This window comes from Phyllostomus hastatus, unplaced genomic scaffold (assembly GCF_019186645.2).
Source record: "Phyllostomus hastatus isolate PE091 unplaced genomic scaffold, TTU_PhHast_1.1 phas_contig_495, whole genome shotgun sequence".
Classification (NCBI taxonomy): domain Eukaryota; kingdom Metazoa; phylum Chordata; class Mammalia; order Chiroptera; family Phyllostomidae; genus Phyllostomus; species Phyllostomus hastatus.
Genome location: NW_025333895.1, coordinates 8715417 through 8743156, shown reverse-complemented (window position 1 = coordinate 8743156; position 27740 = coordinate 8715417). Strand labels below are relative to the sequence as shown.

General features: G+C 66.3%; 1 protein-coding gene across 2 annotated transcripts in view; it reads left to right on the top strand.

Moving 5' to 3' along the window:
• COL5A1 (collagen type V alpha 1 chain) overlaps positions 1-27740 on the top strand; it is a 105647-nt gene that overhangs the window by 1931 nt on the left and 75976 nt on the right. For both annotated transcript variants that reach the window (XM_045846024.1, XM_045846023.1), the window contains exons 2-3: positions 22861-23028; positions 26976-27189. In XM_045846024.1, the coding sequence (XP_045701980.1) occupies positions 22861-23028; positions 26976-27189 (382 nt within the window). The remainder of the gene's footprint in view (positions 1-22860; positions 23029-26975; positions 27190-27740) is intronic.

The window sequence follows — 27740 nt, the reverse complement described above, 5'->3', positions numbered from 1 at the left end:
GGAACTCAGGAGGAAACCCCTTCCGGGGAGTCACCACCCCCAAAAGCTGGGGTTGGGCACGGCCCGGGTTTGGGGTGGGCTGTTGGCTCCGCATCTCTGCCCCCCTGCCCACCGCCCCCCCCCCCCGCTTCCTTTCTGACCCCCCTTCCCAACGGAGGGGCTGCCGTGGAGGCTGAAGCCCAGACCCCCGGCTGGACATGTGGTCACAAGGACACTGGACGCCTGTGAAGAAGCCACTGCGCAGATGGCTCCCGCAGACCTCCCCCCCGCCGCCCAGGGTGGGACCGCTGGGGAGCCGCCGCCGTCGTCAGTGCGAGGCCAGAGAGGGCGGCCGTCCCCTCGAGATGCCGGGGCGGGGGGCGGGAACGGGTCAGCAGCCAGCGCCTCTCCTCCACCCCCTCCCCCGCCGGTGTTGGGGGGTGCCAGATGCTCTCCGAGGTTCCCCTGAGCACTGCTCCGTCCCTGCCTTCTTCTCGGCCAAGTGTGTGCAGGAAGGAGCGTAAGACTGCGTTTGGGGCCGGCTAACATTGTAACGGGCAAAACGCGAGTATGTGAAATGAAACATGACCCCAATATTTGGAAATTGAGGTCATCTCCTCCGCACGCCATTGGCCGGCCCCAGTCACGTGACTGCTTTTTTTTTGGGCAATAATTTGGGGGAAGAATCGTCCAAGTTTGGTGGGACTTGACTGAGACCAAATGGTTAAATGTTCTCTGACTCAGTCGAGTTGGCCGGACGGACACCCTTTCCATCCTCCCCTCCTCCGCCTCCCCGTGGAAGAACAGTGGGTGGGCGGAGCGAGGAAGCCCTGCCCCCTGGCCCCCTGTCCGAAGCCCGCTCCGCGTCAGCCCCCGATTTCGGAGGCCGGGAGGGCTCGGGGCTGCGGTCCCTGTGCGGCGGCGCTGACCCCCGAGCAGTGGGCCCGGCGGGCGCTTCTCCCCCAGCCGAGGGGCGGCTTCTGCTCTGATGTTCCTGCCTCGGGGCTGTTCTCGGGGTGCTGGCCAGAGCCTGCCCGCCACCCCACCCTGCAGATATTTCTGGATTCTCACCGCGGCCATGCCCTCCGCAGAGCACAGCTGAGGCCGCCCCGCCCCTGCCTTCTGGCTGTCTGGCCCCGTCTCCCATTGTCCCTGCCTCCTCCCTGGGTCACAGGCCTTTTTGGGTGGAGTGGAGGCATGTGGGGAGCAGCCACCCACTGCCGCCACCCCCACGTGTAAGAACAGCGACAGAGCGGCCGGCCAGCCTGGAGCCCCGGGAGGGTCCGGGATGAGCCACCAGGCCCCGGGGGCTCTGTTGCGGAGCCCACCCTGGAGCCCTGGATTGGCCTCGGGTCCCGGGCACCAGGATTCCTGCCCCCTGCGGGACCAACAGTCGTGAGGGTTTGTGGGCACCTGCCTGGCCGCGCCGGGGCCCAGACCCCTGTCATCTCACTGGGTCCTCCCCCATGCAGCCCCCAGTCCGGGCGGACCTGGCTGGTCCTCAGAGAGGCCCAGGAAGCGGGGCGCGGGGACCCCAGATCCCGGGTCTGTCTGACCTCCGTGCCTGGGCCCGAGGGAGCTTCTCCCTCCTTCCTGCCCTGCAAGGGCAGGCCTCAGTGTCTTGGACTTGTTGGGGTTCACCTTCTTATCTCACCCTTCAGTACAGGCTCCCCCCTGAGCCTGGTGAGTGAGGCGTTCCGTTTGGCCACCCCACGGCTTGGGTTCCCCGCTCCCCTCCTCCTCCTCCCTCCCTCCCTTCCTCGCTCTCTTCCTTACCTTCCCTCCTTCCTCCTTCTCTCCTTCTTTCCTTCCTCCCCTCTTCCTTCCCTCTTTCCCTCCTTCCTTCTCTCCCCCTCCCCCTCTCCTCCCTCCCTCCCTCCTTTCTCACTGGGATGCCTTCCAGGGGCCCAGCCGCCTGCAGTCCCCATTCCTTGTCTTCGGCCAGGCCCTTCTCCCAGCTGCACGGCCTGCTGGCCCCTGAAGGCTTTTGCCTTTGCACCCCGGCCTGGAGGGTGTCGCCGAGATTGCGGTGAGGGTGGCAGGTCCCCGTGCCGGGAGCTTGCAGTCCGATGGGGGGCACACATGTGGGCATGGCTCGTCTCCCTGTTCCTGTTTATGCCCAGGGCCGTTTAAAGCAGCCTGGGAGGGTTGGCTCCACTGGGGAGATCTGGGGGAGCTTCCTGTAGGAGGTGACGCTGAACTTGGCCTTGCCCTTTCCCATCTTCCCCTTCCTTTTATCTCAGGAATGCCCGCACCCTCCTCTGGGGCATGCCTCCTGCCTGGCGGGACACCCCAGCCTGCCAAAGGGTTCCCCTGGGCCAGGCTGCTTCCCGAGGCTGGAAAGCCCCTCGTTAACTCGGCTGGCGGGGCGCCCCCCCACACCACACTCGCCCCGCTTGTCCTGGGAACGCTGTGCGGGCAGAAGTGGAGGCTGTGAGACGCAGGGAGTCTCTGAGGGGCGCCGTGTAGGGCCTGGGGGGTCCTTAACCCTTTCTCTGCCCCTGCACGTGAGGCCGGGCCACTCTGCAGCCAGACTGGCAGACGCTGGCAGCTTTGGCTGGGGGTGTGAGGGCCCCTGTGCTGGGGACAGGCCACTGGGTGTGGGAGGGGACAGTCCCCGGTAATCGGATGTCGAGCCCTGGGGCAGCGTGGCAGTTGCGAAGTCCTCCAAGTCGGAGCGAACTGCCTGTCTTTCTCTGAGAGAAGCTGCCAGCCGGTCGGTCGGCTGGGCTGGGGCCGGCCCCTGCCTCCCTCCCCCTCTGGAAGGGGGAGAGAACCGCACTCATGGGCTCCGAGGGGAGGTGGTGGACACCGATGGCGCAGGGGACGCCTGGAGGGGGCTGTGCAGCACCTGACGTGTCCTGAGTGCCGGACCGCCCTTTTGGGTGGCCTTTTTGCAAAAGGAGAAGGCACTGTGTCGCTGGTTTTCGTTCCCTGCGAGTGTCCCGGGGGGGGGGCACAGCAGGGCAGGGGGTGTCCTGGAGGCTCCGGTCGCTGCCGAGACCCGGGGGCCCCGCGGTCCAGCAGCCACACGGGGCTGGCTTCTCCCTCGCCTGCTGGGCAGGCTGGCTTCCTCCGGGGTGCCAGACCAGTCCCCCGAGGCCACACACAGGGAAGCGCTTTACAGGCCCTTTGGAGGTTGTAGGCGCGCATGTGTGTGAGCACGTGCAGTGTGGATGCGCGGGTTTGCGGGCACACGTGCATGCAGGAGTGTGCCCGTGCACACACAGGCACACGCACACACACACACACACACATGTGTGCTCCTACAGGCAGGGCCTGCTGTTTGGGGAGCGCGTGGCAGGACGGGGTTTCTCCGCTTACCAAGCCCCACCCTGCCCGATGGGCGACGCAGACATGAGACGTGGCCACGGAGCCTGCTGGGCCATCAGGAGGCCGCAGGGCCCGCCCCGCAGGGCCCGCTGGGTCCGCTAATTTGCCGAGTCTTTTTTTACTCGCAGGAGGGCGGTGTGATGTTATGGCTCCCGCCCGCCCGCCCGCCCGCTATTTATACTCTCCCTGCAGCCCACTCCGCTGGTGTCAGCACTCTGCCACATGCTTGCCCGGAGATCTCCGGCCCAGCTGGGGATCCGGGGATGGGAAGGCGGGCCGGCTCTGGCCCTTCTCTGGCCCTTCTCGTGGGCGGGGCTGCCACCACCACGGGACGCAGCTCGAAGGCCAGGGCGTGGGGTGGCGGACGGGGCCCACGGCCGGTCCTGGCGCCTCTCCCACTGGCCGTGCCCTCGTCCTCCCGTGCCTCGGTTTCTCCGTGGGGGACAAAGGGGGTGATGATCGTCACGTCCGAAGGATGTCGTGAGGGTTCAGCGCGTCCCGTGTGTGGCGCGCAGAGTCAACCCCATTGTCGCTGTCCCGTCCTTCCCGGGCCCCGGGGAAGCGCACGGCAGAGGGCCTGGGGCCGGGCTCCCAGCCCCTGGCTCCGCTCGACGGCTGGCTGTGTGAGTCCCCCCCCCCCCCCGCCTAACGCACGGTCCCGCCAGTGCCTCCCTCACGGGCTGAGCGTGAGAAGGGGTGACACAGACCGTGTCCCCTGGTGAGTTTATTGGACCCCTCTCTGTGAACCCCACGGCTTTGAGCTCAGCAGTGGGGGCACGTCCTCGGGCAACACCACGCTGCCCATGCCCCTCCCCATCCTCAGGCCACCCCCACTTCGTAAGGAGGGACTAGGGTCCAGGCACGGGCGTGGACCTGCCCACGTTCCACGCCCTGGACACCACCAGGGCGAGGGCTGATGCCTCGGAGGGGTGCGTTCCCGGGTGGGCACAGCCAGGGGCTTGGCCGTCCCCAGCGCCGTGTCTGAGCCAGCCCGTCCCCAGGTGGCTGGGGAGACGTCTGTAGGGTGAATGGGCGGACGGGTGGATGGACGGACGTGCGCGCACGCGCGGTGTCGGCGACGGGGTCACCCGGTGTCATGCAGGCCCCATTGCCCGAGCCATCATTTCATCAGCTCCGGCTCACCCACTGGCTTTCCTGGCAGGCGCCCAAGTCAGCAGTGACCCCACACTTGGAGGGAACGCTGCCACCCTCTGATGACTCAGACCTCAGGAATGGGACCGCGGTCTGACCCACTTCTCTCCAGATCTCATTCCACAGACGCCCGGCCCACCTCCCACCGTGTCTCCGCGCGGGGAGCGGGGGTTCCCCGGCCCGTTTCCTAGATGTGTGTCGTTCGGGGAACCCCGTTCCTTTGTTCTGGTCCTTCCTGCCGGCGCCTTGGCCGTGGGGCCCCGGCAACAACAGCTCTGTCCTGTGAAGAAAGAAACACACCACCGAATGACGTCAGGACGGGTGTGGGGCGGGGCGTTGTAACCGCGAAGACTCGGGCCCTGGTGCTGGAAGGAGAGAGGTCTCTCGCGATGCAAAAGAGCTTTAACCTCAAGGGAAGGCAAAGCGATCGTCTCCCCTGTGGCTGGGGGCGGGGGGCACGGGGAGCAATGGAGAGGGCCGCTGAGCCTGGGGCGGTGAGCTCGGCTTCTGGGCAAACGTTTCTTCCCGTAGAAGGTTCCGGAGGGAATACAAGAGAAGCCGGCCTTTGTGTAGAGAACCCGGAGGGACAGTGGCGGTGCCCGAAGTGTTTGTGCTCATCTAACCGAAGCCGGGCCCATGCTGGGCCTGGGGTGGCCGGGGCTCGGGTGAGCAGTGGGGGAGCCATCCTGCCCTCCGGGAGCTTCTGGGGCAGAGGGGCAGTCAGACTCCTGAACAGGCGGGGGTCCCCAGGGACGTGCAGGTGGGAGGAGAGAAACACCAGCAGGTAGGGGGTGCCACTGGCCAATCTGAGGGAGCCCCCTGTGAGCCCCTGGGCCACCAGACATTCACGGGGAGGCACCTGCCAGTCCAAAGGGGTGCTGGCCAATCAGATGGAGGCAACGGCCAGCCCAAAGGGGTGCTGGCCAATCAGAGGGAGGCAACAGCCAGCGTCCGTGGGACACTGGCCAGTTGGGATGAGCTTACCTTGCCAGGGCCTGAGGCCTTTGGGGTGCACTGCGGTGAGTGGGTGAGTTGGAAGTGAGGCATTTCTCGGCACTTTCCCGTGTGTTTTTACTCTCCTCCTGCGCGCAGTTAGTCCCCCTGCTCTGGGGCGTTACCTGTGGAGTGCATGTGGTCCTCACACCAACCCTGGGCCGGGTGGGGTTGGCCCCATTCTGCCGGGGTGCCAGTGGAGGCTCTGCGAGCCCAGCTGGCAGGGCGGAGTGACCGTCGTACGCCCCGCCCCCCCACGGAGGAAGCATGCCCCGTGTGGTGTGGGTCCTCAGCGCCAGGCGCACGGATGCAGGTCGCCTTCTCCGAGCCGGGGGCGGGGCTTCCACAGCAGCTTCCCCCTTCGCCTGCGGGGAGAGGCGCCCCCTGCAGCCAGGGGCCGGTGCTTCAGAAAGAGGTGCGCCGCCCCCGCCAGCCGTGAGAACAGTTCCGGAGCCCCAGCCTCAGCGCTCGCCCTTTCTGCTGTGGCTGTGTCTGGCACATGTCAAGGCCTTCTTCTCCGGGGGGACAGTGGGACACCTGCGGCCCTGGCCCACGTGCGTCAGTGACGTGGGGAGAGCTGGCCGGCTTGGAGCCCTGTCCGGAGGGCTCCGTGGGATGGGCGGGCCCAGGAAAGACGCGGGCCGCACAGCCCTGCGCCCCGAGTTCAGTCTGACCCGGGCAGCTGGAGCTTGCTTTGGGGAGACACTCCCTCCGGTTTCCTTTTCTGAGCTGTGTCTGGGTTTTCCTCCTGGCACGGGGCACGCAGCGTCCGTGTCAGCGCGCCCCTGTCGAGGCCGCCCTTCTTTCTGAGCAGCGTTGCCGTGTTCTGGTCGGTTTTATGCAAAGAAGGGCCAAGGGACACTGCATCTTCTCGCCCCTGTAGAAGGCGGTCGCCTCGAGGAGGCGGGACGGAAATGCAGGGAACAGGGTTCCCAAGTGTAGTGAGATCCAGGGAATCATTATTGTTACCTAGGTTCCTAGTTTACATAATGGCCGTTTGGCACAGAAAGTACCGCTCCGGGCACTCAGGCTGGTGGTGCCCGCGTCCAGGAAGGGCGGGAGCGCGGCATGTGGGCGGGGCGGTGGGGGGGAGGTGGGGGGAGCGGTGAGTGAGGGCGGAGCGAAGGGCGGAGCTGTGAGTGGGTGGGTGGGGCGATGAGTGCTAGCGCATTGATGGGCGGAGCGGGAAGGAGGTGGGCGGGGCTGTGGGCGGGGCGGTGAGGCGGGTGGGCGGAGCTGTGGGCGGGGCGGTGAGGCGGGTGGGCCGGCCCTGCTGAGGGCCGCCTCGGTGCCGTGCCGGAGGAAGGACCCCGAGACCAAGACCAAAGAGGGGGTGGGCGCGAGTGGGAGGGAGGCCAGTGTCCTCTCAGGACCATCCTCCCTCCCCCGAAACAGGTAGACTGCAGGTTTCGGCATACATGATGGGAGGAGGGAGGGCACTGCAAGGGGGGAAGGGGGTGGCCCCCCCCCCAAGAAGCCGTGATGCTGCGGTTTTCCTCTCCTGCCTGGGGGCTGAGGCCCCTGTTCTCCGAAGGGAAGACTCCGTTACTGTGCTAGGGGCCCGGGAAGTGGGGAAAGAGAGCTTCGAGAGGAGGCCCTCGCTGGGGCAGGGCAAGCCAGGCCCGAACCCTCCCGCTGCTCTTCCAATCAGCCTGTCCTCACGCGCCCTGCTGCGCCATGGGCCCCAGGGCCCCTCCGTGTGGACAGGCTCCCACCTCCCCTTCCTGGGGCAGGGCCTGGCCGATTACAAACAGCTGCTTGGCCTGGGAGCAGGGCTTACACACATTGGGAAGGCTGTTCTCCAAGGGCTGGGAGGCACATGGGGGCTTCTTCTGCGGCCTGCAGAGCTGGGAGAGGTGGGGACAGGAGTCCACGTGACTGTCCCACAGGCCATCGGGCCGCCCTACCACCGTGTGGGCAGGTGGAGACCCCCTGAGGGATGGGCAGGCTCTGGGCCTGGGGTGAGGGTCGGCTGGGCTCTGGGTGGGCCCTGCGGCCCCAGCACCCTCCGCTGAGCTAACAGCTGGATGTGCGTTAGGGCAGAAAGAGCTCGTGACTCACGAGTGGGACTGTTGCCTTGAAGGTCAAGAGTAAGGGTCTCTGGCACGCTTTGTTTTTTTTTTTTACTTTATCCTCAGGTCTTTCATTTCCCACACAGTTGAATCCTGATGACACCTTTCCAGGGTCAGAGGCGTCACCCACCTTGTGCAGGCTCGAAGGCCGAGGCCCACAGGGGCCGCGCCACTGGTGTGCACCCCCCCGGAGCATCTGAGTTCCGGAAACGTGGCTTTGGGGGCAGGGGCGAGGCTCAGAGTCTGCGCGAGGTGGTCTCGGCCCCCGAGGAGGCCCAGCACTTCCTCCATGTTCCCTGGGGTCTTCATCCCGGCGGCAGCAGCAGCAGGGGGCTGAGGGAGGAGGGGCGCGCGTGGTGAGACCTGGGGGCCACCCCGGTGACCTCCCCACCCTCACCTGTCTCCTTGGGCTGGTCAGTGGTGCATGCTGGGGCCTGGTCTTGTTGCAAGGAAGCGGTGCTCCTGGTCCCCGCCACTCGGTACCCACTTTCCAAAGCCTCCTGAGTCCCCCTCACACGTCGTAGCTGACGTGCGCGGGATGGAGCCCTGCGTTCAGCTGTGTACAGAGTGTGCGCGAGGGGCGAGCCGCTCGGGGCTGAGTCAGTTTTTCCATTTTAGTGGGAAGGAAAGAGTGATAGGAGAGGGCTCCTAGCCAGGTGGGTCTTTCCTGGTTGGTGTCAGTTGACACACGATGAGAGGGGGGTGCGTGGGTCGGTGCCAGCAAGCCACATGTAGCAGACAGGGTGGGGGGGCAGGTGAGGGAGCCCCCCTCGGCGGGCAGGGTGGGGCCGAGCCATCTGCCAGGCGCTCCAGGAGTTAAACCGGTTGAGGGGGAGGCTGGACCAAGACAGGATCCACATCTTTAAACCATCAGCATTTCAGAAGAGGAAAATAAAAAAAAACCCAAGAGAAGCAGAGCGGGGGCCCGATTTTGGAGCCTGCCCTTCATCTGACTGGGAGACCCTGTGACGTGGTGGACAGCCGGGGGGTGGGGGGCTTGCCTGGGGCCGGGCCTACAGGCCTTCCACCCTTGTGTTCCCTTAGAAGGGGCCCCGAGTCCGGAGAACTGGCCACCCCCTCCGAAATTTCGCTGCTCCGGTGGCCCCCACTGCATGGCCCCGACGGGTTCTCCTGGGGAAAGCTAGGGAGCTTCAGTTTATTCGGCATCGCACATCAAGGGCGTAGGGCTTACTCCGCACACTCAGTCAGCCCTGGGCGTTCCGAGCTGCAGGTCCCGCCAGCGGGCGGGATTCGGGGTGAACGGTGGGGAATTCGGTTGCTGTGATGATGCCGATGCCTCCAAGCTCAGGACCGGCCGTGAGTGGCGCACCTAGAGGCCAGGAGCGGCATTGCACCCCAGCTCTACCGGACCTTGCGAAAACCTGGGCGTGGCCTGAGGCCCCGGTGCGGCCGCCCTCTCCCAGTGCGACCTCAGATACGCCATCCTTCTTCTGTGCCTCAGTTTCTCCATGCGCCAGGCGGAGCCAATGATGTGCTCCTCGTAGGTCGGTGGTGGGAATTCAAGGAGGCGGGGTCTGCCTGGGCTGCCGTCGGGTCTCGCGGCGCCCGCAGCGGAGGAGCGGCCGCGCAAACACCGTGGAGCTGCTGAGCGGAACGTGCTCTGTAGACGCCGGTGCCAGCCGGCCCGATGTGAGTTGGCTCACCGAGGCTGGGTGGGCAGATGTGAGGAGGCCTGGGCCGTTCTGGGGGAGGGGGGCGGGGCCGCAGTGCCTGGCGGAGGTGGGGATGGGCGCTGGGCTGGAGCTCCCTGGAAAGGCTAGGGGAGACAGGCAGCTGCGGGGCTGCCCTGGGCCGTTCTGGCGTTTGGTCAGGGGTGCTCGGTCTGGGGGCCGTGGCTGGCGGGGCGGGGTTTGCTGGATGGGAGTCTGGGCCCGGGGCGCTGCTGGTTATCCCAGGCGACATCGACCCGGACTTGGTGACGTGCCACTAGTCCTCACACAGCAACGCCAGCCACCGGACTTTCTAAAGGGACCCCGGGCAGATGGCCAGTTTGTGGCAGGGGGTGTGCGCGGGAGAGAGACGTGTGTTCCTGATCGGGTGTGAGCCCCCATCTGCTCTCCGGTGACCCCAGTGCCGTGGGCACACAGCCGGCTGGCACACCAGAGCCCCCTGCGTGCCGGCTGCTTAGACGCACGGCTCCCTGCTCCGTACCACAGCCCCGTGAGGTCAGGGAGGGTCTGCCCAGGCACCTCAGCGGACGTGGTTCCCTGTGGCTCTCAACTCAGCCCCCCCCTCCCCGCAGCATCCGGGCCACCCCCCCCCCGGCTGCCCCCCCGCCCCTTTCATCTTCCAGACATTTCTCCCGGCCGGCAGTCCCCCTGCCCCTTAGCCGTGACGATTCTCCTGGCCGGCTGTCACCCTGCCCCTTAGCGGTGACGTCTCCAGATGACTATCTCCAGGACCCTTTCCCCACAGGCTCCTTCAACTCTGGGACTCACCCCTCCCCCTGCAGACGGCTTCCAGACACCCTTTCAGCCCCGCTCTGGAATTCCTTGAATACCGCCAGCGCTGCCTGCTCTTCTTCAGGCCCCGCTCCCCCCTAGGCCCTCGCCTGGAACCGCCCTGTTCTTGCCGGGGGCGCTGGGTGACGGATTCCTCCAGGCTGCTGCTGCCCTGGTTCTCCTGCCCTGCCGGGACCCGCCGGGGCCCCCAGGGTCACCACCCTCCCCGGGGGTGGCCGCTTCACAGAACCCCGGCTGACTCCCCTGCCGCGAGGTTCCCACAACCTAGCCTTCCCTCGGCTGAATCCGGTGGCAGCGAAAGCACTGGGCTCCAGGCATGTGCCGTTTTCCGTGAACTCGATGCCTGGTCACTATCTTGGCCAAAAAAAAAAAGAGCCGTCCTCTGAGCCGGGGCAGCCTGGGCTCTGCCCAGCCACTTGTGAAACGATTTCCCGGTGGGAGCTCTGTGGCAGGGAGGCGGCCCGCGGTAATGGCGCCCAGGACAGGCCCCGACATCTGCTTCCCCAGCAGCCGGCACCTCCGGGGCATGTCGGGCCCAACGCCGAGCACATTTTTCTCGGGCGACTCACTGCTCTCTGTGTCTGCCTCGCTGGCCAGACCTCTCCTCTGCAGCCTGTCTTCCCCGGCGGCGCCCGGGGAGGCTGCGGGCCGGCCGGTGCCAGCTGAGCAGGCGCGGCTCTCGGAAGCCTCCCTGGCACTGGCCAGGTGCACTGTGCTCTCTGCCCGGGGCCCCGTGGACCCTCTCTGGCGGGGACGCTCGCTGTCCTCGCGCGGCTGAGCGGGGGTCAGGGCTGCTGTAGGACACGGCCCTGCTGGGAGAGCCTCCTGGGAGTCCCGCGCCACCGCGGCCTTTGGCCCCCAGCTCTCCTGTGCCCTGTCCCCGGACTCCAGGGGGCTGTGGGGCCGCCGGCCGGGTGGGAAGGAGGTGCCCCTGGGAGCCGCTCTGGCTGGGAGGTGGAGCCCTGCATCCGTCGGTCGCCGTGTCTTCGCTGGGCCGCGAGTTCAGGCCCAGGTCTGTGGCTGGGAACTCCGGAGCCGCGGGCGACGGGAGCAGCTCTTGCTCCGAACCTCACACCTGCCCGTGCACACACACCCACCACCCCGGGCGGCTCCTGGTTGGAAGTGTACTGGACATCTGGGAGTGGACTCCGTCAACCTACTGAGTGTGGGCCCAGGGGGTGCAGCCGGACGGGGGTGTGGACGGGTGGGTGGCGCCGTGGAAGGCGGTGCTGCGTTCCGCCCCCCCCCAGCCTGTGGAGCCCCCCGGGGGGGTTTGTTGCGCCACCGCTCAGCTCCTGTCCACGTGGCTGCTTTGGAGTCCCAGCTCAGGGTGTCCGGCCACTGGCAGGGCTCCAGTGGTCTGCTCGGCCTCCTGGTCCGGGGGGGAGTGATGTCACCCGCTCCTCCCAGGGGCGGGCGGCCCGTGCGATGTTCTTGTACTTGAACCACAAAAAGGAGTAAAGAAACTTCCAGGCCGCATCCCCGGCACCAGTGCCGTCCCCCAGGGTCACTTGGGCCCGGGCTCTGAAGGCAGGGCGCCCTGGGGCAGAGGAGGAGCCCCGCATTTGGGCGGGTTCGGGGAGGGTGGCGCACAGACAGACTTTAATTCGTAACAGGAAACATTCCTGTAAACTTCATCCATCGTGCTGTTTGCCCTGGGACGTGTAATAGGTCTGGAGCCGTCTCCAGGGGCCAGTTCCCTTCTGTCCCGAAAGCTGTCTTTTCCAGCAAGGATTTCAAGGCAAACACCAGCCACGGCCAGTGCTGAGTCAGCAGACACGCCTGCCTGGCGTCCACATCTCAGCCCGAAAGGGCAAGGGTGAGGGCGCATGGGCCTGGCCGAGGGGCCCTGTGAGGGTGCGTGGCCCGGGGTGGCCCGCTTAACCTGTCAGACTCCAGGAAACCTGGACGGGCCTGCGGCGTGCAGTGCGGTGTGTTTCCTTGAGAGTGCCCACTTCCTGCCCTGGCTGCTGTGGCTCAGTGGACTGAGCACAGGCCTGTGAACCAAAGCGTTTCGGGTTCAATTCCCAGTCAGGGCACATGCCTGGGTTGTGGGCCAGGTCCCCAGTAGGGGGCGCATGAGAGGCAACCACACACTGATGTTTCTCTCCCTCTCTTTCTTCCTCCCTCCCCCTCTGTCTAAAAATAAATAAATAAATAAGATCTTAAAAAGAAAAGATTGCCCACTTCCAAGACAAGGACCAAAATATCTGTGACTATCTCGAGGTTTTCGGTAGACAGGGAGAGGACACTTGCTTTATTATATAACGCTATCTCCTGCTGATTTTAATCGGCATTTATCATTCCGTTAATTGGCTGTCAAAGCGATGCACCCATCGTAGAGATGTTCAAGGCGACAGGAAAAGTACAAAGAGGAGCATAAAGGTGAATCACAAATCCTTTTCTCGTGTGACCCATGACGCCGCCGCGGGGGACGTCTGTGAGTCCAGCCCCACCCACCCCTCGCGGGGCATTGCGATTCACTCGTTTCCCAGCATCTGTCGAACGCCTGCATTCACACAGTTGGGATGACACGCTCCTTTGTGATCGCTCGAAGCTTGACATGTAACAAGCGCGTCCCGGTAAAGGCGGGGTCGAAGGGAACTCCCTGAGGCTGGCGGAGGACACCAGTGTCGGGTCTGCCCGCCCGCAGCTCCGCCCCAGGACCAGCGACGAGGCAGACGGCTGCCCTCACCGGGCGCCAGTTCCACCTGGCGGGCTGCTGGCCAGCGCGACATGGCGAGAAAAGGAAGTGAAGGCCGTAGGATGGAAAGAAGAAGTGGGGCTGTCTTTCTCTGCGGACCACGTGATCGTCTGGGTTAGCTATTTGGGACGACTTGCAGGAAAGCTTCCGCCACGAAGAAGAAAGTGTAGCACGGCCACAGGCGTCAAAGCCAACACACAGGGGTCCGTCGTATTTCCAGATGGCAGCACCGGTCAGCTGGAAATAGAAAGCGTTGTCTGAAGAGTATTTATTTATACTTCTAGAGGGAGAAGAGGGGACGGAGAAAGAGAGGGAGGGAAACATCCATGTGTAGTTGCTTCTCATGTGCCCCCTACTGGGGGTCATGGCCTCCAGCCCAGGCATGTACCCTGACTGGGAATCGAACCCGCGACCCTTTAGTTTGCAGGCCGGTGCTCAATCCACTGAGACACACCAGCCAGGGCTGGAGATAGAAATGTAAACAGCTGTTTACATTAAAATCGCCTCAAAATATAAGTGACTTAGAGATATATTTGACAAAATACCTACACACCGAAAATCATAAAATATCGGTTAGAGATACTAAAGAAGATCTAAAACGGCAGAGAGATAGACCGTTCTGACGGACAGGAAGACAGGACTGCTAAGCCATCATTTTGTTCAGAATTGATCTGTGGCTTCAATGCAGCCCCAGTGAAAGTCTCAGCAGGCTTTCAAAGAATTAAATGTGGACAAGACGACTCCGACATTTACACGAAAGTGGAAAGGGCCTGAAGCAGCTGAAGCGGTTTTGGAAGGGACACGGGCGGTCTCGGGCTCTGCGGCTTTAGGGCGCGCCCCACAGCCGCACTGGCTGGGCAGCAGGGTGCCGGCGCGGAGGGAGACGTGCAGACCGCGGCCCCGGGGTCTCGCCGGTGAACAGAACAACGCAGACACGTTCATTAGGTTCTGACTGGTGCTGGCTCAGCAACGAAAGGATCGTCTTGGTCAATGAAAGGTGAACCTGGATCCTTCCTTCACATTGTGTATAAAGGCTAAGGTGGCTCCGCTGACCCCAGGAAAGAAGACACCTGTCAGGAGGGGCGCCTGGTGGACCACTGGGCTCAGGTTTAACAACAGGTTTGCTGTTTTACGTATGGGCGCGTTCACTGGGTGATTCTTGCATGTGCCCTGACCGGGGATCGAACCCACAACCTTGGTGCATCCGGATGACGCTCCAACCAGCGGTGCCCCCGCACCGGGGCCGGCAGCTGTTTCCAAACAGGGTCTCTCACGCTCCCCTGGCGTCAGGGGGAGTGGCTTTCGGGTGGCGGAGGGCCCGTGCCCAGACGGCCTTTCCCCGGGGCTGGCTAGTTGGTCCGGCTGTCTGCTGGAGCTCAGCCGGTCTCTCTTCCCACGGGCCCTCCGAGGGGGGGGGCTTCCTCCCAGCGTGCTGTCTGGGCCCAAGTGACACAGGACATGGGACCTACCGGTTTCTTAAGGCCTCTATCTGTAAGCTGGCACGGATCCCTCCCGTCACGTTCCCTGGGTCGTGCAGGTCCAGGGCCACCTTGATGGAGGGGAGGGGCCTGGACCCCGCCTCCTGACGGGCAGCTGCGGGGTTCGTGGCCGTTTGGGAATGACCACACTGAGACCGTTGTTTCGGCGCTTTCGGCGAGCAACACGGTGTGTGTTTTCTGCGGACGCCCACCTGGAAGGTTTTCCAGAACAGAGGCACACGGACAGCGGCGAGGGGGCGGGCCCTCCGCCAGCCGCCCGCTCTCGGCTCCTCCCCCGCCGAGACCCCTCCCCGCCGCGACCCCGCCCCGCTGGCTGGCACCGCCGGGTGCCGTGGGCGTGCGGGACCTGGTGAGGCCTCGGGCCACGCAGACACGGCTCGTTACCTCGGCGTGAGGCGATGCGCTCTAGGAATGCTCCTGAGACCCGACCCGTTTCACGTGCGGGCGCGTCGCGCCATCTCCCCGCGTCAGGCCGTCTCAGCCGCCCCCTCCTGTCCCGCGTCTGCGGGGCAGTTACCCAGCTCCCGGCCGAGCGGCGGGTGCCTGTGTTCCGTTCCCTGCCGGGGGGGTCCCGCGGGGTTCAGGCCTGAGGGGGGCCAGGAGGGATTCGGGTCCACGTGCCCACGTGCTAACAGGGCGCTGGGGGATGGTCCCCAAAGGCGTCCTCTCCTGGAACGCGCTTGCGTCCGGTTGGCTTTGTCCAGGGGCTGGTGGGTGGGCCCTTCTGTCGCTGTGTCCAGGGTCTGCTCTGGGCTCAGCTCTCTGCTCCCCAGTACCCCCTCCAGCCAGTGCAGTGCAGGGAGGGTGGGGCATCGGCAGGCGGGGTGGGTGCTGGGGAGACACGGGAAGTAGAAGCCCGGCACTGTTTCTGCAGGGGGGAGGCCCTTGCTGGCCTGGAGCTCCGGAGGTGAAGGGTCTCTAGTGGCAGCCACTTCTGCTTGTCATCACCACCTTGGGGACAGGCAGAGAGGGACCGGGGAAGCCAGAGCTGTTCGCACTCCTAGTTCCATCTGCCGTCCGAGGCCTCCCTGACGTCAGACCCCGCCAAGGCCGGGAAACCGAGGCCCGGTGGTTTGGGGGCATCCCAGTTCCTGCTTCCACGAAGTGTGTGTCGGTCCATTGAGTTCTGGGCCAGGAGTTGGTGCCGCTCTGCGGGGTTGTGGGTGCTCGGGTCACGGCCGCCAGGCTTGCCCGCACCCTGGACGACAGGGGGTGAGTCCGGAAGCGGCCTGGCCCCGTGCTTGGGGGCAGCGGGCCTCGAGGGACACTGCTGAGCGAATGGACGGAGCTCCCACTGCCCCCGCTCCGTTTCAAGAAGCCGCTGGGGAGTCCGAGGGAAGCAGGGGTCGCTGTGGAACTGGCCTCTGCCAGTGAGACCCCAGCCGGCCCACCCTCTGGGCCCCTCGGGGAAGTGGGCGGAGCCTGCCGCACACACAGCCGCCCCCAGCACCAGCACCGAGAATCCAGCTCCTGCGCCATCCCCACCCCTTCCGCCAGAACCAGGAGGAAAATCACCCCAGGCAGCTGGCACCGGGTTCCCCTTCACGCTCGTGGGCTCCGCCCCTGGGCCAGCACCTGCTGACCACGCCCGTGCGCCCAGCCCGCCCGCCCCTGTGCCCGCGCCACCTCCGTGCCTGCAGGGTGGCTGCGTGCAGCTGTGTCCGTGGCACTTCCAGGAGTGACGGGGGGAGAGACACACACAGTCACTGGTCTCCACATAGGTGCACAGCCGGCTCTCACGGCCCCCGGCGGTGCTCCGTGGTAGAGCGAGGAGCTGGGTACACCCCTGACTTCGGGGGCTGGTTGGGGGGACCCCCTTCTCCCTCAGTGTGACGTTGCCTCCCGGTTCATAGCTCGGGGGGCCCGGGTCTGGTGTGCGGCACCCACAGCCCTCGGGGCGGCAGGAGCCAGGCCTCTCTGTGTGGCTGGGCTGCCCCCTGACGGGGACCTCCTGGTGCTGCCCCCCCGGGTGGGTGCATCGCCTGAGCCTGGAACCTTCCCTCCTGGCCCCGCGCTCCCCGGCGGGGTGGGGGGCTGCCGTCAGCCTCCGGCACCCTGTCTTCCCCCTCCCCCCACTGCGGCCCCCTGCCCAGCCGCTCTGTCTGCGTCACTGTCCCTTGTGCGAGTCCCTGTGGGTGAGTGGGACTGACTTTCCGGGACCGGCGTGTGAGTTCAGGGCTCACTTCTCATCGGGAGGGGCCACCGAGCTGGCCTGCGGGGGCCTCAGGCTGGGCCGTGGCACGTACATGTGTCTGGGCCCGGCGAGGGCACCCAGCCAGCACCTGGCCACAGCGTGGGGGCGATGTGGAGGTGCCAGGTGTCGGGCCCCCAGGGCCACCTGAATGACAGGAGCAGATGGGAGGACACCGCCTGGGGGAGCAAGTTTCAGGCTGACGGAGAGAGGCGCCTCCCACCCGGCCCGGCCCTGGCGGTGCTGTGTGTACAACTGGGGTGGGGTCCCCTCCCCCGAGTCCGCTGGGATGTCTCCGTGAGGTGTCCCACCAGTGACCCGTCTGTCAAGCCTCCCAGAGCTCCTGGCTTTGTGGGCAGCAAAGGAGAGCTGCCGGCTGGGCGAGCACCAGGGCGGGGGGGAGGGGATGACCGAGGACATTTCCCAGGGCTCGGATCTGGGAGTTGGGGCAGGGCCCGGCGGCACCTGTCCCCAGGTCCTGCTGGCGGGGGCTGCTGGGCAGCAATCCCCTCTGTCACCCGGCTCCCCTGGTCCATCCTGAACCACCTCACCCCCCTGCTGGGGACCAGGGACACTGAGGAGGTCTAACCACTGAGTGCACCCTGTCACCCCGGGTGCACCCCCAAAGGCCCGGAGCCAGGGGTGGCTGGTGGTGGCCATGGAGGGAGACACACACACCACACAGACTGCACCCTCAGTCCGGAGGGGCCAGGGGGCCGTCCAGGCCAGGGAGAGGGTCGGGTGGGAGGTTGGGGTCGAAGTCCTTGAGAAATTAGTCTATCAGCTGAAACTTCAGGATGGTGGTGCTCCTTCCTTCCTTCACTCACCCTCCTCCACCGTCCAGCCCGGCTATCTGTCCGTCTGTCCACCATCCCCCATCCATCCACCATCCACCCACCCACCATCCATCCACCCGCCATGCAGGCACCATCCACCCATCCATTCCGAACCTGCTGAGTTGACCTCCCACAGGGCCACGTGGAGGCCGGTGTGGAGGTGGCGGGGTGGGAGGGCCCCAGCCCCCCCATCCTGCAGGAGCTGTGGCTTTCTCTCCGCCTCCAGGGGACGTAAGACGGGAACTAACGAGGGCAGCAGGGAAGCAGCTGTGCTGCGTGGGCTGCACTCGGAGGTGACCACCGGGCCCCTGCCTGCCGTGGTTTACAGCCCAGTGGGGCAGCGGGGCCCCGCTGGGGTTTAGGGGCCCCGTCACTGTGCTGATTGGAAGGGAGGCCGGACTGGGTGGCTCAGAAGCTGAGATCCAGGGCTGGGGGCGTGAGGCGCTGAGGTCAGCACGCGCCCAGGGTCCCCCGTCCCCCAGGGTCCCTGCGCCCTGGGGCCGGCGGTGCGCTGGCAGCATCGGCTGGAGGGCCGGTTGGGGCGTTCAGGTCTCGTTTCGGCCACACTCACTTGCAGCTCCAGGGGGCGACCCCAGGCCTTCGTCCCCTGTGTGGGGGCGACCCCAGGCCTTCGTCCCCTGTGTCCTGCTTTACTCCTTTGTCCCCTCCTGACCGCGGGCTGGCCGCTGCGGCTCTGCCTGCATGCAGAGGAGTGGTCTGCCTGGGGGGGTGGGGGTTCCACGTGCAAAGGGAGGGGCTGCTGGGCTTGAGGGGCCCCGGCCACTGTCCTCTGTCCTTGTTCCGAGCACTGAGGAGGGGCGGGCAGAGGCCAGCCGACCTCGGAACTGCTCTGCATTCCTGCTGACCCAGCCACCCCTCCATCCGCTGCCCTGGGTGCCAACCGACGCCCAGGCCAGCCCCCCGCAGCAAGCCTGTTCCCCAGAGACCCGCTGTGCCCGGGGCTGGCTGGCTGGCTGCGGGCCCGTCCTGCTCCCAAAGGCCGTGGTCTTGGTCCTGCAGCCCTGCCTCTGCACGCTGGGCCACAGACGTGCACTGGTGGCCATGCCGTGTTCACTCTGCGTGGCCGTGTCCACGTTTCGTGTCCCGCAGCTGTGTGGTGAGGGGGTGGCATGCCCTGGGGTGGCCCGGCGCTGGGTTCCCCCGGGGTCAGCTCTGGAGGAGCCGGGGCCGCTGGCGTCCTCCGGTGGTCGGGGACGGACCGTCCCGCCAATGTCCGTCCTGCGCTTCTCGCTCTGAGCTCCTCCGAGGTGTCACTGCGGTCATCCCTGCGCCTTTTTCCCGGGTCTTCGTGCTGCCTTCTGGGCCCGTGGCTGCAGGACCTCAACTGCGAGATCCCAGGGCCCTTCCCCCGCCTGCCTTAAAGCATCCGCTCTGTCCCGGCCCCGAGTTGGTCCGGGATGCCCAGGGCGCTAAGACTGAGTCTGGCTCCTCGCCCTGTGCGCCTCTGGGAGCGGGGCGAGGGGCCTTCCCCGGCCTGTCCCGGAAGAAGACCAGCCCCCTGCAGGCCCCAGGCAGACCCCCGACCCTGGGAGCGGTGGGGGGGGGGGGGGCGGGGCGCAGATCCTGCGACTCGGGCGGCGCGGAGCTGGCCTTTCCCCTGGAGGGCGGCTCCCCTCACCGGCAGGCTCAGAGCCCACTGGGGCGGGAGCGGGCTGGTTCGGGGAGGCGAGGGCATGCTGGGAGCCTGGCGCGGGCCCAGACCCGGGGAGAGCTGGAGAGGCGGGGTCCCGGGCACCCAGGCGTCAGACGTCTCCCGGCAGATGCCTCTGGGACCCGTGCTGGGGGTCCCCGCCCTGGCACGCAGCCCAGACCCTGCAGCGGGCACCCCCTCTCCCACACCAGCTCCCCGGGACTCCGCCTGGGGCGGACTCTCTGGCCCCCAGACCCTGACCGCAAAGGGGGCTGGGACACGTAGTCTCAGCTCCCAGGCCCTGAAGAGCGGGAAGGCCTGGGCGGTCTGAAAGGGGGCCTTCCCCCCGGCCCACGGGTGACCCCGCCCACGGCAGCTCCGCAGCAGCATCGAGCTCGCTGCAGGGCACCCTGGGTGCACCCCGAGTCTCAGGCAGAGACTGTCGGTTCCTTCTCTGTTTTCGCCGAGCAACCGGGGCGCACGGGGAGCCCCGAGGGAGGCGACCCCTGAGGCCCTTGCTCAGCCCTCGAGCAGGAGAGAGCGTGGAGAAGGTGCTGCTGGCCACGCTCCGGGCACCGGGGCCACGCTGGGGGCCCGCGTGGAGCCCCTCTCACTGGCCTCGGGCAGGACGTGCCCCGCCATCGTTGTGGGGGTGATGCCGGCCTCCGCACACCTGTCCCAAACAAAGCCGGGGCCGTTTCCCAGCGGGGCTGCCATCCTGAGGGAGCAGCCAGGGCTCCTGGTTTCTTGAGAGACCACCCTCGAAGGGGCCACGGTGCGGGGTGGGCGGGCGGCTCCCCACCCAGGGCGGGACGGCGCATGGAGGACCCGCCCTGCCGGCTCTCTCTCGGGCACCTGCCGCGCCCTCTCTACGATGTCAACACACGCTTTCGGCTGCAGCCCAGGGAGGCCCTGGCGGCAGGCGGGGTGGCACGGGGCCTGGAAAGGTCCACTGGCCTTTTCAACTCGTTGCAACAGCGGGCTGTGAACAGGCCCGGTGAGCGCCTGCGGAACAGCTTTGCCGCCGGCAATCGAGAAAACTGGGCCCCGGGCCTGTGCGCCTGGGAAGAGCATCACGGGCGGGATCGTCCGTCCCTCCCCTGGCCACCGCCAGTCTTGGCACCGAGTGTCAGAGATGAGCCAGCGCTCGGCACGGTGTCCCCGCGGCAGGTGAGCCAGCGGCTGGCACGGCTGCCTCTTCCCACGGCCGAGTCCAGGCCTGGGGCCGTGCCATGCGTCTGCGCCGGCCTCTGCCTCTCCTGTGGAGGGGACCAGCTTCGGCGGGGGCTGCGGGAGGGGTGGCCGGGGCTGCGCCCTCTGGAGGTGCTGCGCCCTCTGGAGGTGCTGCCCCCTCTGGAGGTGCTGCAGATGTGCCCGGGGCTGGCTGGCCGCACTTCCACGGGGCTGGGCTCTGGGCAGGAGCCCGCCCCCCAACCCCAGGGAGACCGGAGGGGCGGCCGGAGCAGGGACGCCAAAGCCATGCGTCCCTGGGGGCCAGCCTAGACTGTCAGTGCTGCCCCTGCCTCCGCCCCACCCGGCAGCGTCCCCCCGACATGGGAAATCCTTGTCCCCAGGTTTGTGGTCTCTTGATTAAAGTGGCAGGGGATGACGTCTCTGGAGGCAGGGGACTCAGGACTCGGGGGCCTGGGGACACTGCGGACCGCGCTGTGCTTTGCGACAGACAAGAGCGGCGTCCCTGTCCCTCCACCCGGTCTCCGTGCCCGCCCTCCCCAGCCTGCGAGTTCCCCTCCCTCCCAGCTTGTCATGGCTGGGGGGGGGGTGGAGGGGCTGCAGGGTGCCCGCCCCTCCGTACCACCCTCTGGCACCGCCCACAGTGCCACCCAGGCCGGCCCTCTCGGGCCCAGGGCCCCTGTCTGCCTTGTCTGGACAGGCGGGGAGGCCACACGGCTGCCTGCGCCCCCACCCGCTCCGACCGTGCTCCCACGTTCCAGGGACAGCAGCCGGCTGCAGGATCCCTCGGGAACCGACGAAGGGGGAGCCGCGTCGGGGGTCCTTTCTCACCTGAACCTCCCACCCTCGTTAGAAAAGTGGGGCTTTGCTCTGAGTGAGTCCCAGGGACATAGCAAGGCCGGTGAGCTGGTCGGCTGGTCGGCTGGATAGTTAATAGTTAAGCGGGGGGCAGGGACCCAAGGGGCAAGATTGGGAGCGGTGCGCGCTGACCTTCTGGCGGCAGGGGTCAGACTCGAATGCAGCTTGGTGGACGCATTATTGGCTTGGGCAGGTGATCGCTGCTTCTTCAGGTACAGCTTGATCCAGGAGCGCAGATGACGTGGTGGGAGTCTGTCTGCGTTCTGAGACAGGTCCGCTCCCGGCCCGGAGACAGCCGCCGCCTGCAGCCGCGGGCTCGGGGTCCATGAGTGGCCACAGCAGGGCTCAGACACCCCCTCCTTCCCAGAGCGCGAGTGGTAGGATGGAGCTGCCTTGGCCTGGCCTGGTTTTCTGCCCGCCCGGCACAAACCACCTGGGACTGGGCGGTGCTGGGCTCTGATTGGCTGGGTAAAGCTCAGGCGCCCCAGTGGAGGGGGCGTGGCTAGACTCACCACACCCATGTGAGTGCCTGCCGCTGGGTTCCCCAAATATCCAGGGTAGCTCCGCAGCTGCATGCGTGCTCTGTCACTCTGAGTCCAAGCGTGGGTGCGTTTGCTCCGCGGGGACCCCGAGGGGCCTCTTGTTTGTGGTGACATCAGCTGAACGTTCCTCGTGAAACCGGCTTTGTTTAGGGCTGGGCCGGCAGGCAGTTGAGCTGTGCAGTCTGTGCAGGTCTTCCTGGGACGCCAGCGTCTCCCCTGCCCTGCACGGAGGAGCCCTGGGGGAGGGTCGGGAAATTTGGGGGCGGGGCGCAGGCACCCTCTCCTCCCCCGCCCTCGGTTCTGCAGGCCGGCGCGGTCTCCCGGGGCGGCGGGAACAGGATACTGCTGTAACCTGCGATGTTCCACCCGTGCGCCGCGAGGGCTTTTGAAACACGCGAGCACGCGACCATCTAGTCGGGGGCGCTGGCCGCCTTTTGCTTACACTGGCAGGTAAAGAGTGACGACAGCCCGGACAACGGTGGCCGTCCGGCGGGGTGCCCTGCCTCCACCCATGAATACACAGGTCACAGAGTAGTTGCATCTTCTGGCCCCGTCGCGTAATAAGGTTGCGTCTGATTGGCTGATTCTTGGTTCCAGAAATCCTTATGTACAAGTACGGGCACCCGAGTTTTTGAAAAGTCACTTTGGAGGAAAAGGGGTAGGAGGTTTGGTAATCAAAGTTACACCTTTTTTCATGAGACAAAAAACAAACAAACAAACCCAAAACGTCTTTCGGTGGGCCGCAGAATTTTAGTGATTAGTCTTGTGTGCCGTGAGATGAACAAGGTTGGAGCCAATGTTGCCGCCGCCGTGGGGAAGCTGCGGTTTCCCCGATCACGGTGGGGGGTACACTGCGCCGCCCCCTCCCCCACCGGCCCCCACCCGGCCTGGCCTGCCGCTCCCCTCGCAGCCGCTGGGAGGCGCAGGACAGATTTTGTGAGCTGTCAGTCACTCCCAGGCCCGAGCTGGCCTCTGCACGCCGCCGCCCTCCGCCCTCCGCCCTCCGGAGCCGGATCTACGCGGCCTTCCAACCGCGCTTGTGGGGAGATTTCCTGAGGCTGCGGGAAGAGGTGTCTGGAGCCCGGGTGCTGGGCGGGATCGCGTGTGCGGCACTTGCCCCCTGAGCGCTACGGAGGTGATGCAGTGTCGGCTCGGGGTGGCCCTCGGGCGGAGCACTCAAGGCCTGCTTCCGGCGTGCAGACCTGCGGCGCGACCTGGGCTGCCCACTCGGACACGCGCGTTTCTCCCAAGTGGGACCCCTGCCTGCACCCGGCACCGGCTTCTGGGGCGGCTCCCAGCGGGGGGCACCTACCCCCGCCCACCTGCGCTCCTGCAGGAGCCTGTGGCTAACCCCCACCTCCCCTTTGTCCTTGCAGCTCAGCCAGCAGACCTCCTGAAGGTTCTAGACTTTCAAAACCTGCCCGACGGAATAACCAAGACAACAGGATTTTGCGCAACGCGGCGATCTTCCAAGGGCCCGGATGTTGCTTACAGGGTCACGAAAGACGCCCAGCTCAGCGCGCCCACCAAGCAGCTGTACCCTGGTAAGAGGTGCAAGGCGGTGTGTGCCGGTGGGGGGGCGGGGGGCATTGGGAGGGTGGGTGCGTCTCCTCCCGCCTCCTGCCGGGGCCTGCGTCCAGCGCCAAGAACACGCTCGCTCTACCGGGACGCCCCTCCCGTGAACCCCGCTTGATCTCATGTCAGGGAAAGCCCAGCCCCGGCTGCTGACACGGCCCACCAGCCAAGGTGGGCGCTGGGGGGGGGGCTCGCTGTCCCTGCCCCTCCCCCCAGCACGTGTATGTCCAGCACAGACAGGCTGCCAGCACCCCGGATGCATCAGGGGGTGCAGGTTCCCGGGGTGAGGTGAAGGGAGCCCTCGGGGTCATGGGAAAGGACACGCTTCCAGACGGAACCTGACCGGGGGCGGTGACGCCAGACACGGGAGCCACACACGGCGCCTCCCCAGCGAGAGGGCGGGCTTTGCGCGAGAGTTGATTGCCAAGCGCCGGAGCTCTGCTTCTAATTACTGACCCGAGCGGGAGCGGAACTAGCGGCCGAGACAGGCACGCAGGTTGTCCCTGCCACCCTCCCAGGCCCTCGGTCGCGGGGGCAGTCTGTGACACCCAGACTTAATTACACGCTCAGGGCTTGTCTGGACAAGGGTGGACCAGCCTTGAGAGGTGATGGATAACCTCTCCCCGTGGCTCAAAGGAGCCCGCCTCTCTGATTAGGATCGGAAGGGGCCCGGGGCTCGGGGCGGCATGCCCACCTCGGGAGCGCGCCATGGCGGTCAGAAGGCTGCGCGCAGTCTTTCTGGTGCCTTGGCCGTGACCCGGGCGTGCTCAGGCTCTCCTTTGACAAGTCGTGCTCCCCGTTCATCCCAGGTCCCCACAGGCCATGGAGGACACGCCCCTCCGCCCAGTGCCAGTGGGCGGGGCCTCCTCCGGCCCCTCTCCCCCCAGTCGGGGCTGCGCCCCTCTGTCCTTCCGCCATCAGCCCTTTCTAAGGACGTTGCTTCAGGTTGGTGGGATCGCTCAGGGGCGCCGAGTCCCTTCAGGATCTCTTAGGGAGCCCACCTTTGGGCGCCCGAGTCACCGTGGGGTTGGGTGTCTCTGCATCATTGCAGATGGAGGTCACTGCCAGGCCCCTGGGTCACTCCCCATAAGGACAGTGGGGTCTCAGCCCCCATACATCCATAGACGTGCTTCTAGACCTTTTAGGGCTTGGTCCTGGCGTTGGCTGTAGTTGCCTGCTTCCTCCCCGTGTCCCCAGTTTGGAATTCCTGTCCTGGGGAGACGGAGGGCACTGACGGCCCGGGCCCATGGTGGCTGCGCGGTGGGGCCGAGGCCCGAGGTGCCGGGCCTGCCCGGTGCTGTCACGGCGGAAGGCCGGAGGGCGAGAACAAGGCGTCTTAACCTTGGCGCTGACCTGGGGTCCATTGCTGACGGTTCCTTTCATCGGACCCCTGTCACCCAGGTCAGGGGCAGGGGCAGGACGTACCCACTGGACTTCGGGTCTGCATGCCCGTCTCCTCCTGCGTTGTCCTGTGGCGGGAGGGCCCCGGGGCTCTCAGGACACGGGCTGGTTGTTGGAGGTCCGGGAGGGATTCCGGCCAGTGCGGCACGGAGTTTTTTAAACCCCCCTTTCCCCGAGCCCCCACAGGAGGCCCGGTGAGACCCCTGCAGAGCCCTCTGGCCTTTGTCAGCTTACGTGGGGGGCGGGCCCGCCAGTGACGGCCCCTCGGCACAGCCCCATGCCCCGGAGGCCGCTTCCGGCCTGTGGACGTGGGAGTGTCTGTGGGCCCTTCTGTGTGCGGGTCCCCAGGCGCCGAGTCAGGGAGCTCTGGGAGGACGCCCTCAGAGGGCCGTGCGGTGTGACTCTGTGCACCCCCACCTGATGGGGCCACACAGCTCCTCTGCTCCCCGGAGCCTCGGAATAACAGGCCACTTGTCACCTCTTGGCTTTGGTGCCCATCCCCCAGAGGGTGGCTGTGTCTGGTGGCATCTGGGATGCCAGTGTCTGATGGGCAGAGAAGGGACAGGGTGGTCCAGTGGCTACAGCAGAGTGGGGGCGCAGCGACCCCTCCTGTGTTCCTGTGTTGAGGATTGAGGTCCTCTCTCTATCTTGTTCCCCCCCCCCCCGGCTAATTGTGGGGTGCTGAGACTCCCTTCCTGTCCAGGATCCGAGGCCGGGCTGGACGTGGTGACGTCCCCCGGCCCCTTTGGCCATTATCCTGGGCTCCCCTCCACGTTGGGCCCGGGGCTGCAGCGTCAGCCGCCCTCCAGCAGCACACCCTGGCTTGGTAGGGTTCAGTTTACTAGCACGTGCACACAGCAGACGCCAACTGTATACCACCACTGCTCTAGGCCCCGAGGGCCTTAGCCCACGGGAACTGGACGTGGCGTGAGAAAGCAGTGACGGCCCCTTGCCCAGCCCCCCCACACACTGTGACGTTTCTCTGAGAGATAAAACCTGCAGGGACAGAGGCAGCTCCGTGGTCCCAGCCCGTGTGATGGCGAAGTGTGTCAGAACTGGAGGGGACCCTCTCTTGAGTGACAATAAGTCTCGCTGACACAGGTGCCTGAATCTTTCCTCATTGGCACCTCAGCCAGGGCTTGGGGCCCACGGCCCACGGACGGATTTCCCAGCCCACCTTCCTCCCGGCCTCAGGGCCTGACCCGGCTCTCCCAGCTGGCCCGTGGGGGACCCTGGGTTTCACTGCCGGAAGCAGCTCTCTCCCCTCCCACCCTCCCCCACTCCTGCCCCCGCCCTGGCAAGATCTGGCCGCCCTGGCCCTACGGCGGACCCCGAGGCCTCAGCAGGCTCGCTCCCCCGCCCCGGGAAGGCTGAGGACAGCCTTGGACTGGTGCCCTGGACGCCCCCTCCGCCCCCGCGTGGCACCGCCCTGCCCCACCGGCCAGAAGCCGAGGCCCGCTTCCCCGTGGTCACGTGGCAGTTCCGCCAGCAGAGGGCGTCCACGGGCAGCGTCCTTGCTGGGCCGCGTGCTGGGCCATCCGGCTGACCTTCTTACCTTCCGAAAGGAGCAGCTGATAGTGGACCCTTGCCTCCTCCGGGCGCTGAGCCAGGTCCACTGCCCTCGCTGACTGCACTGCGTGAGAGCGGCGGCCGCGCGGGCTCCGCCCCTTCCCGGCTCTGGGCGCTGCTCGCCCCGCCCCCTGCGGGCGCTGCCCCTTTGGTCGGTGCTGAGAAGCGCACGGTCCTGGGCCGCACTGCAGGCCGATGAGCCCACGTGCCCTAGGTCCTCCGTTGGCCCCGGGCTCTCAGCAGAATTGCAGATCGCGCATGGCGGCGGGGGCGTCGAGGGGTTGCCTGGGCGGGCTGTGGCGGGGGCGGGGGGGCGGGGTCTGGAGCCTGTGGGGCAGGGCCCCCTGGGGCCTGGCTTTTATGAAGCTCGAATGGCCCCTGGCCTGTGTTGCAGGGGGCAGCCCTGCCGGTCACCACAACAGGCTTCTTCTCCTGCTTGTTTCTCTCTTTGTTCTCTCTTTGTCTCTTTCTACTCCTTTCCTGGTTTGAGTGTCAACCAGGAAATGGCAATAAGTACAATTCGCCCCCTGCCTCTTGCCCCTGCTGTGGCCCTCAGAGGGCGCTGAGCAAGACACGGCCCGGCAGGCACAGCTTTACACACTAACTACACGGGGTCCAGAGATGCACCTGAAACAGCCCCGCCCCCGGGAAGCTCCCGTTCTGGGAGGTTCTCACGAGGACTTACACACACATGTCTTAAGGTGTCGAGACTGAGAAGACAGGTGGGAGGCTCACAGCTGGCAGGACCAGTTAGCTTTGCTTTTGACCTGAGCCTCCAAGGGGTCAGGCCTGGCTGTGTGGAGGGAGATGGGCTGCAGGAACCGTTTGATCCAGGGGCAGCCGAGGGCCGGGAGCCTTGGCACGCAGCCAGTGGGCGGGTTGAGTGTGGTGGTGGGGTGCAGCGGGGGGCTCCCCGGCGGCCTCTCACCGCCGTCCTCCCTTGCAGCGTCCGCGTTCCCGGAGGACTTCTCCATCCTGACCACTGTGAAAGCCAAGAGGGGCAGCCAGGCCTTCCTGGTCTCCATCTACAATGAGCAGGGCATTCAGCAGATCGGCCTGGAGATGGGCCGCTCCCCGGTCTTCCTCTACGAGGACCACACCGGGAAGCCGGGGCCAGACGATTACCCCCTCTTCAGGGGCATCAACCTGTCGGACGGCAAGTAAGTGTGGGCACCACTCTGCGGCCCGGTCCTGCCAGGGGGTCTGGGCAGGCCCCCCAGAGCCTGCAGGCAGGTGGAGCGAGCCCTGGGCTTGGAGTCTGGGGCGCTGGGTCCCGCTCTTCCCTCTCCCTGGGCCCCCGTTTCCCTGGCACGGCGCATGGAGGCACGCCAGACGCCGGCCTCTGAGGTCAGAGGGCACTCAGGAGACAGTGTGGCTGTGCCCAGCTGGGTCTGCAGGGGGTGGAAGGAGTCCTGGTGGGCACAGGTGCGGGGAGCGGTGATGGAGAACAGGCGGGCCTTCCCGGGAGGCGTCAGCCCATACTTGAACCCTGGTCGGGGGGAGCGCCCTCGGTGGGACCCGCCCCTCTGAGGCCACAGGCCAGGAAGACCTGCAGGACACAGTGCGTGGGTTTCGCGTAGATGCCCGGGTCCCATCCTCCCCCGCCAAAATCAGCTGCTCCATTTGCTGTCGGGGTTCAGATGGCCCATATGAGGCTACACCCCCATGTGTCCCTGCCTGTGCCCTACTCTCGAGTGCACTGCTGGCTTCG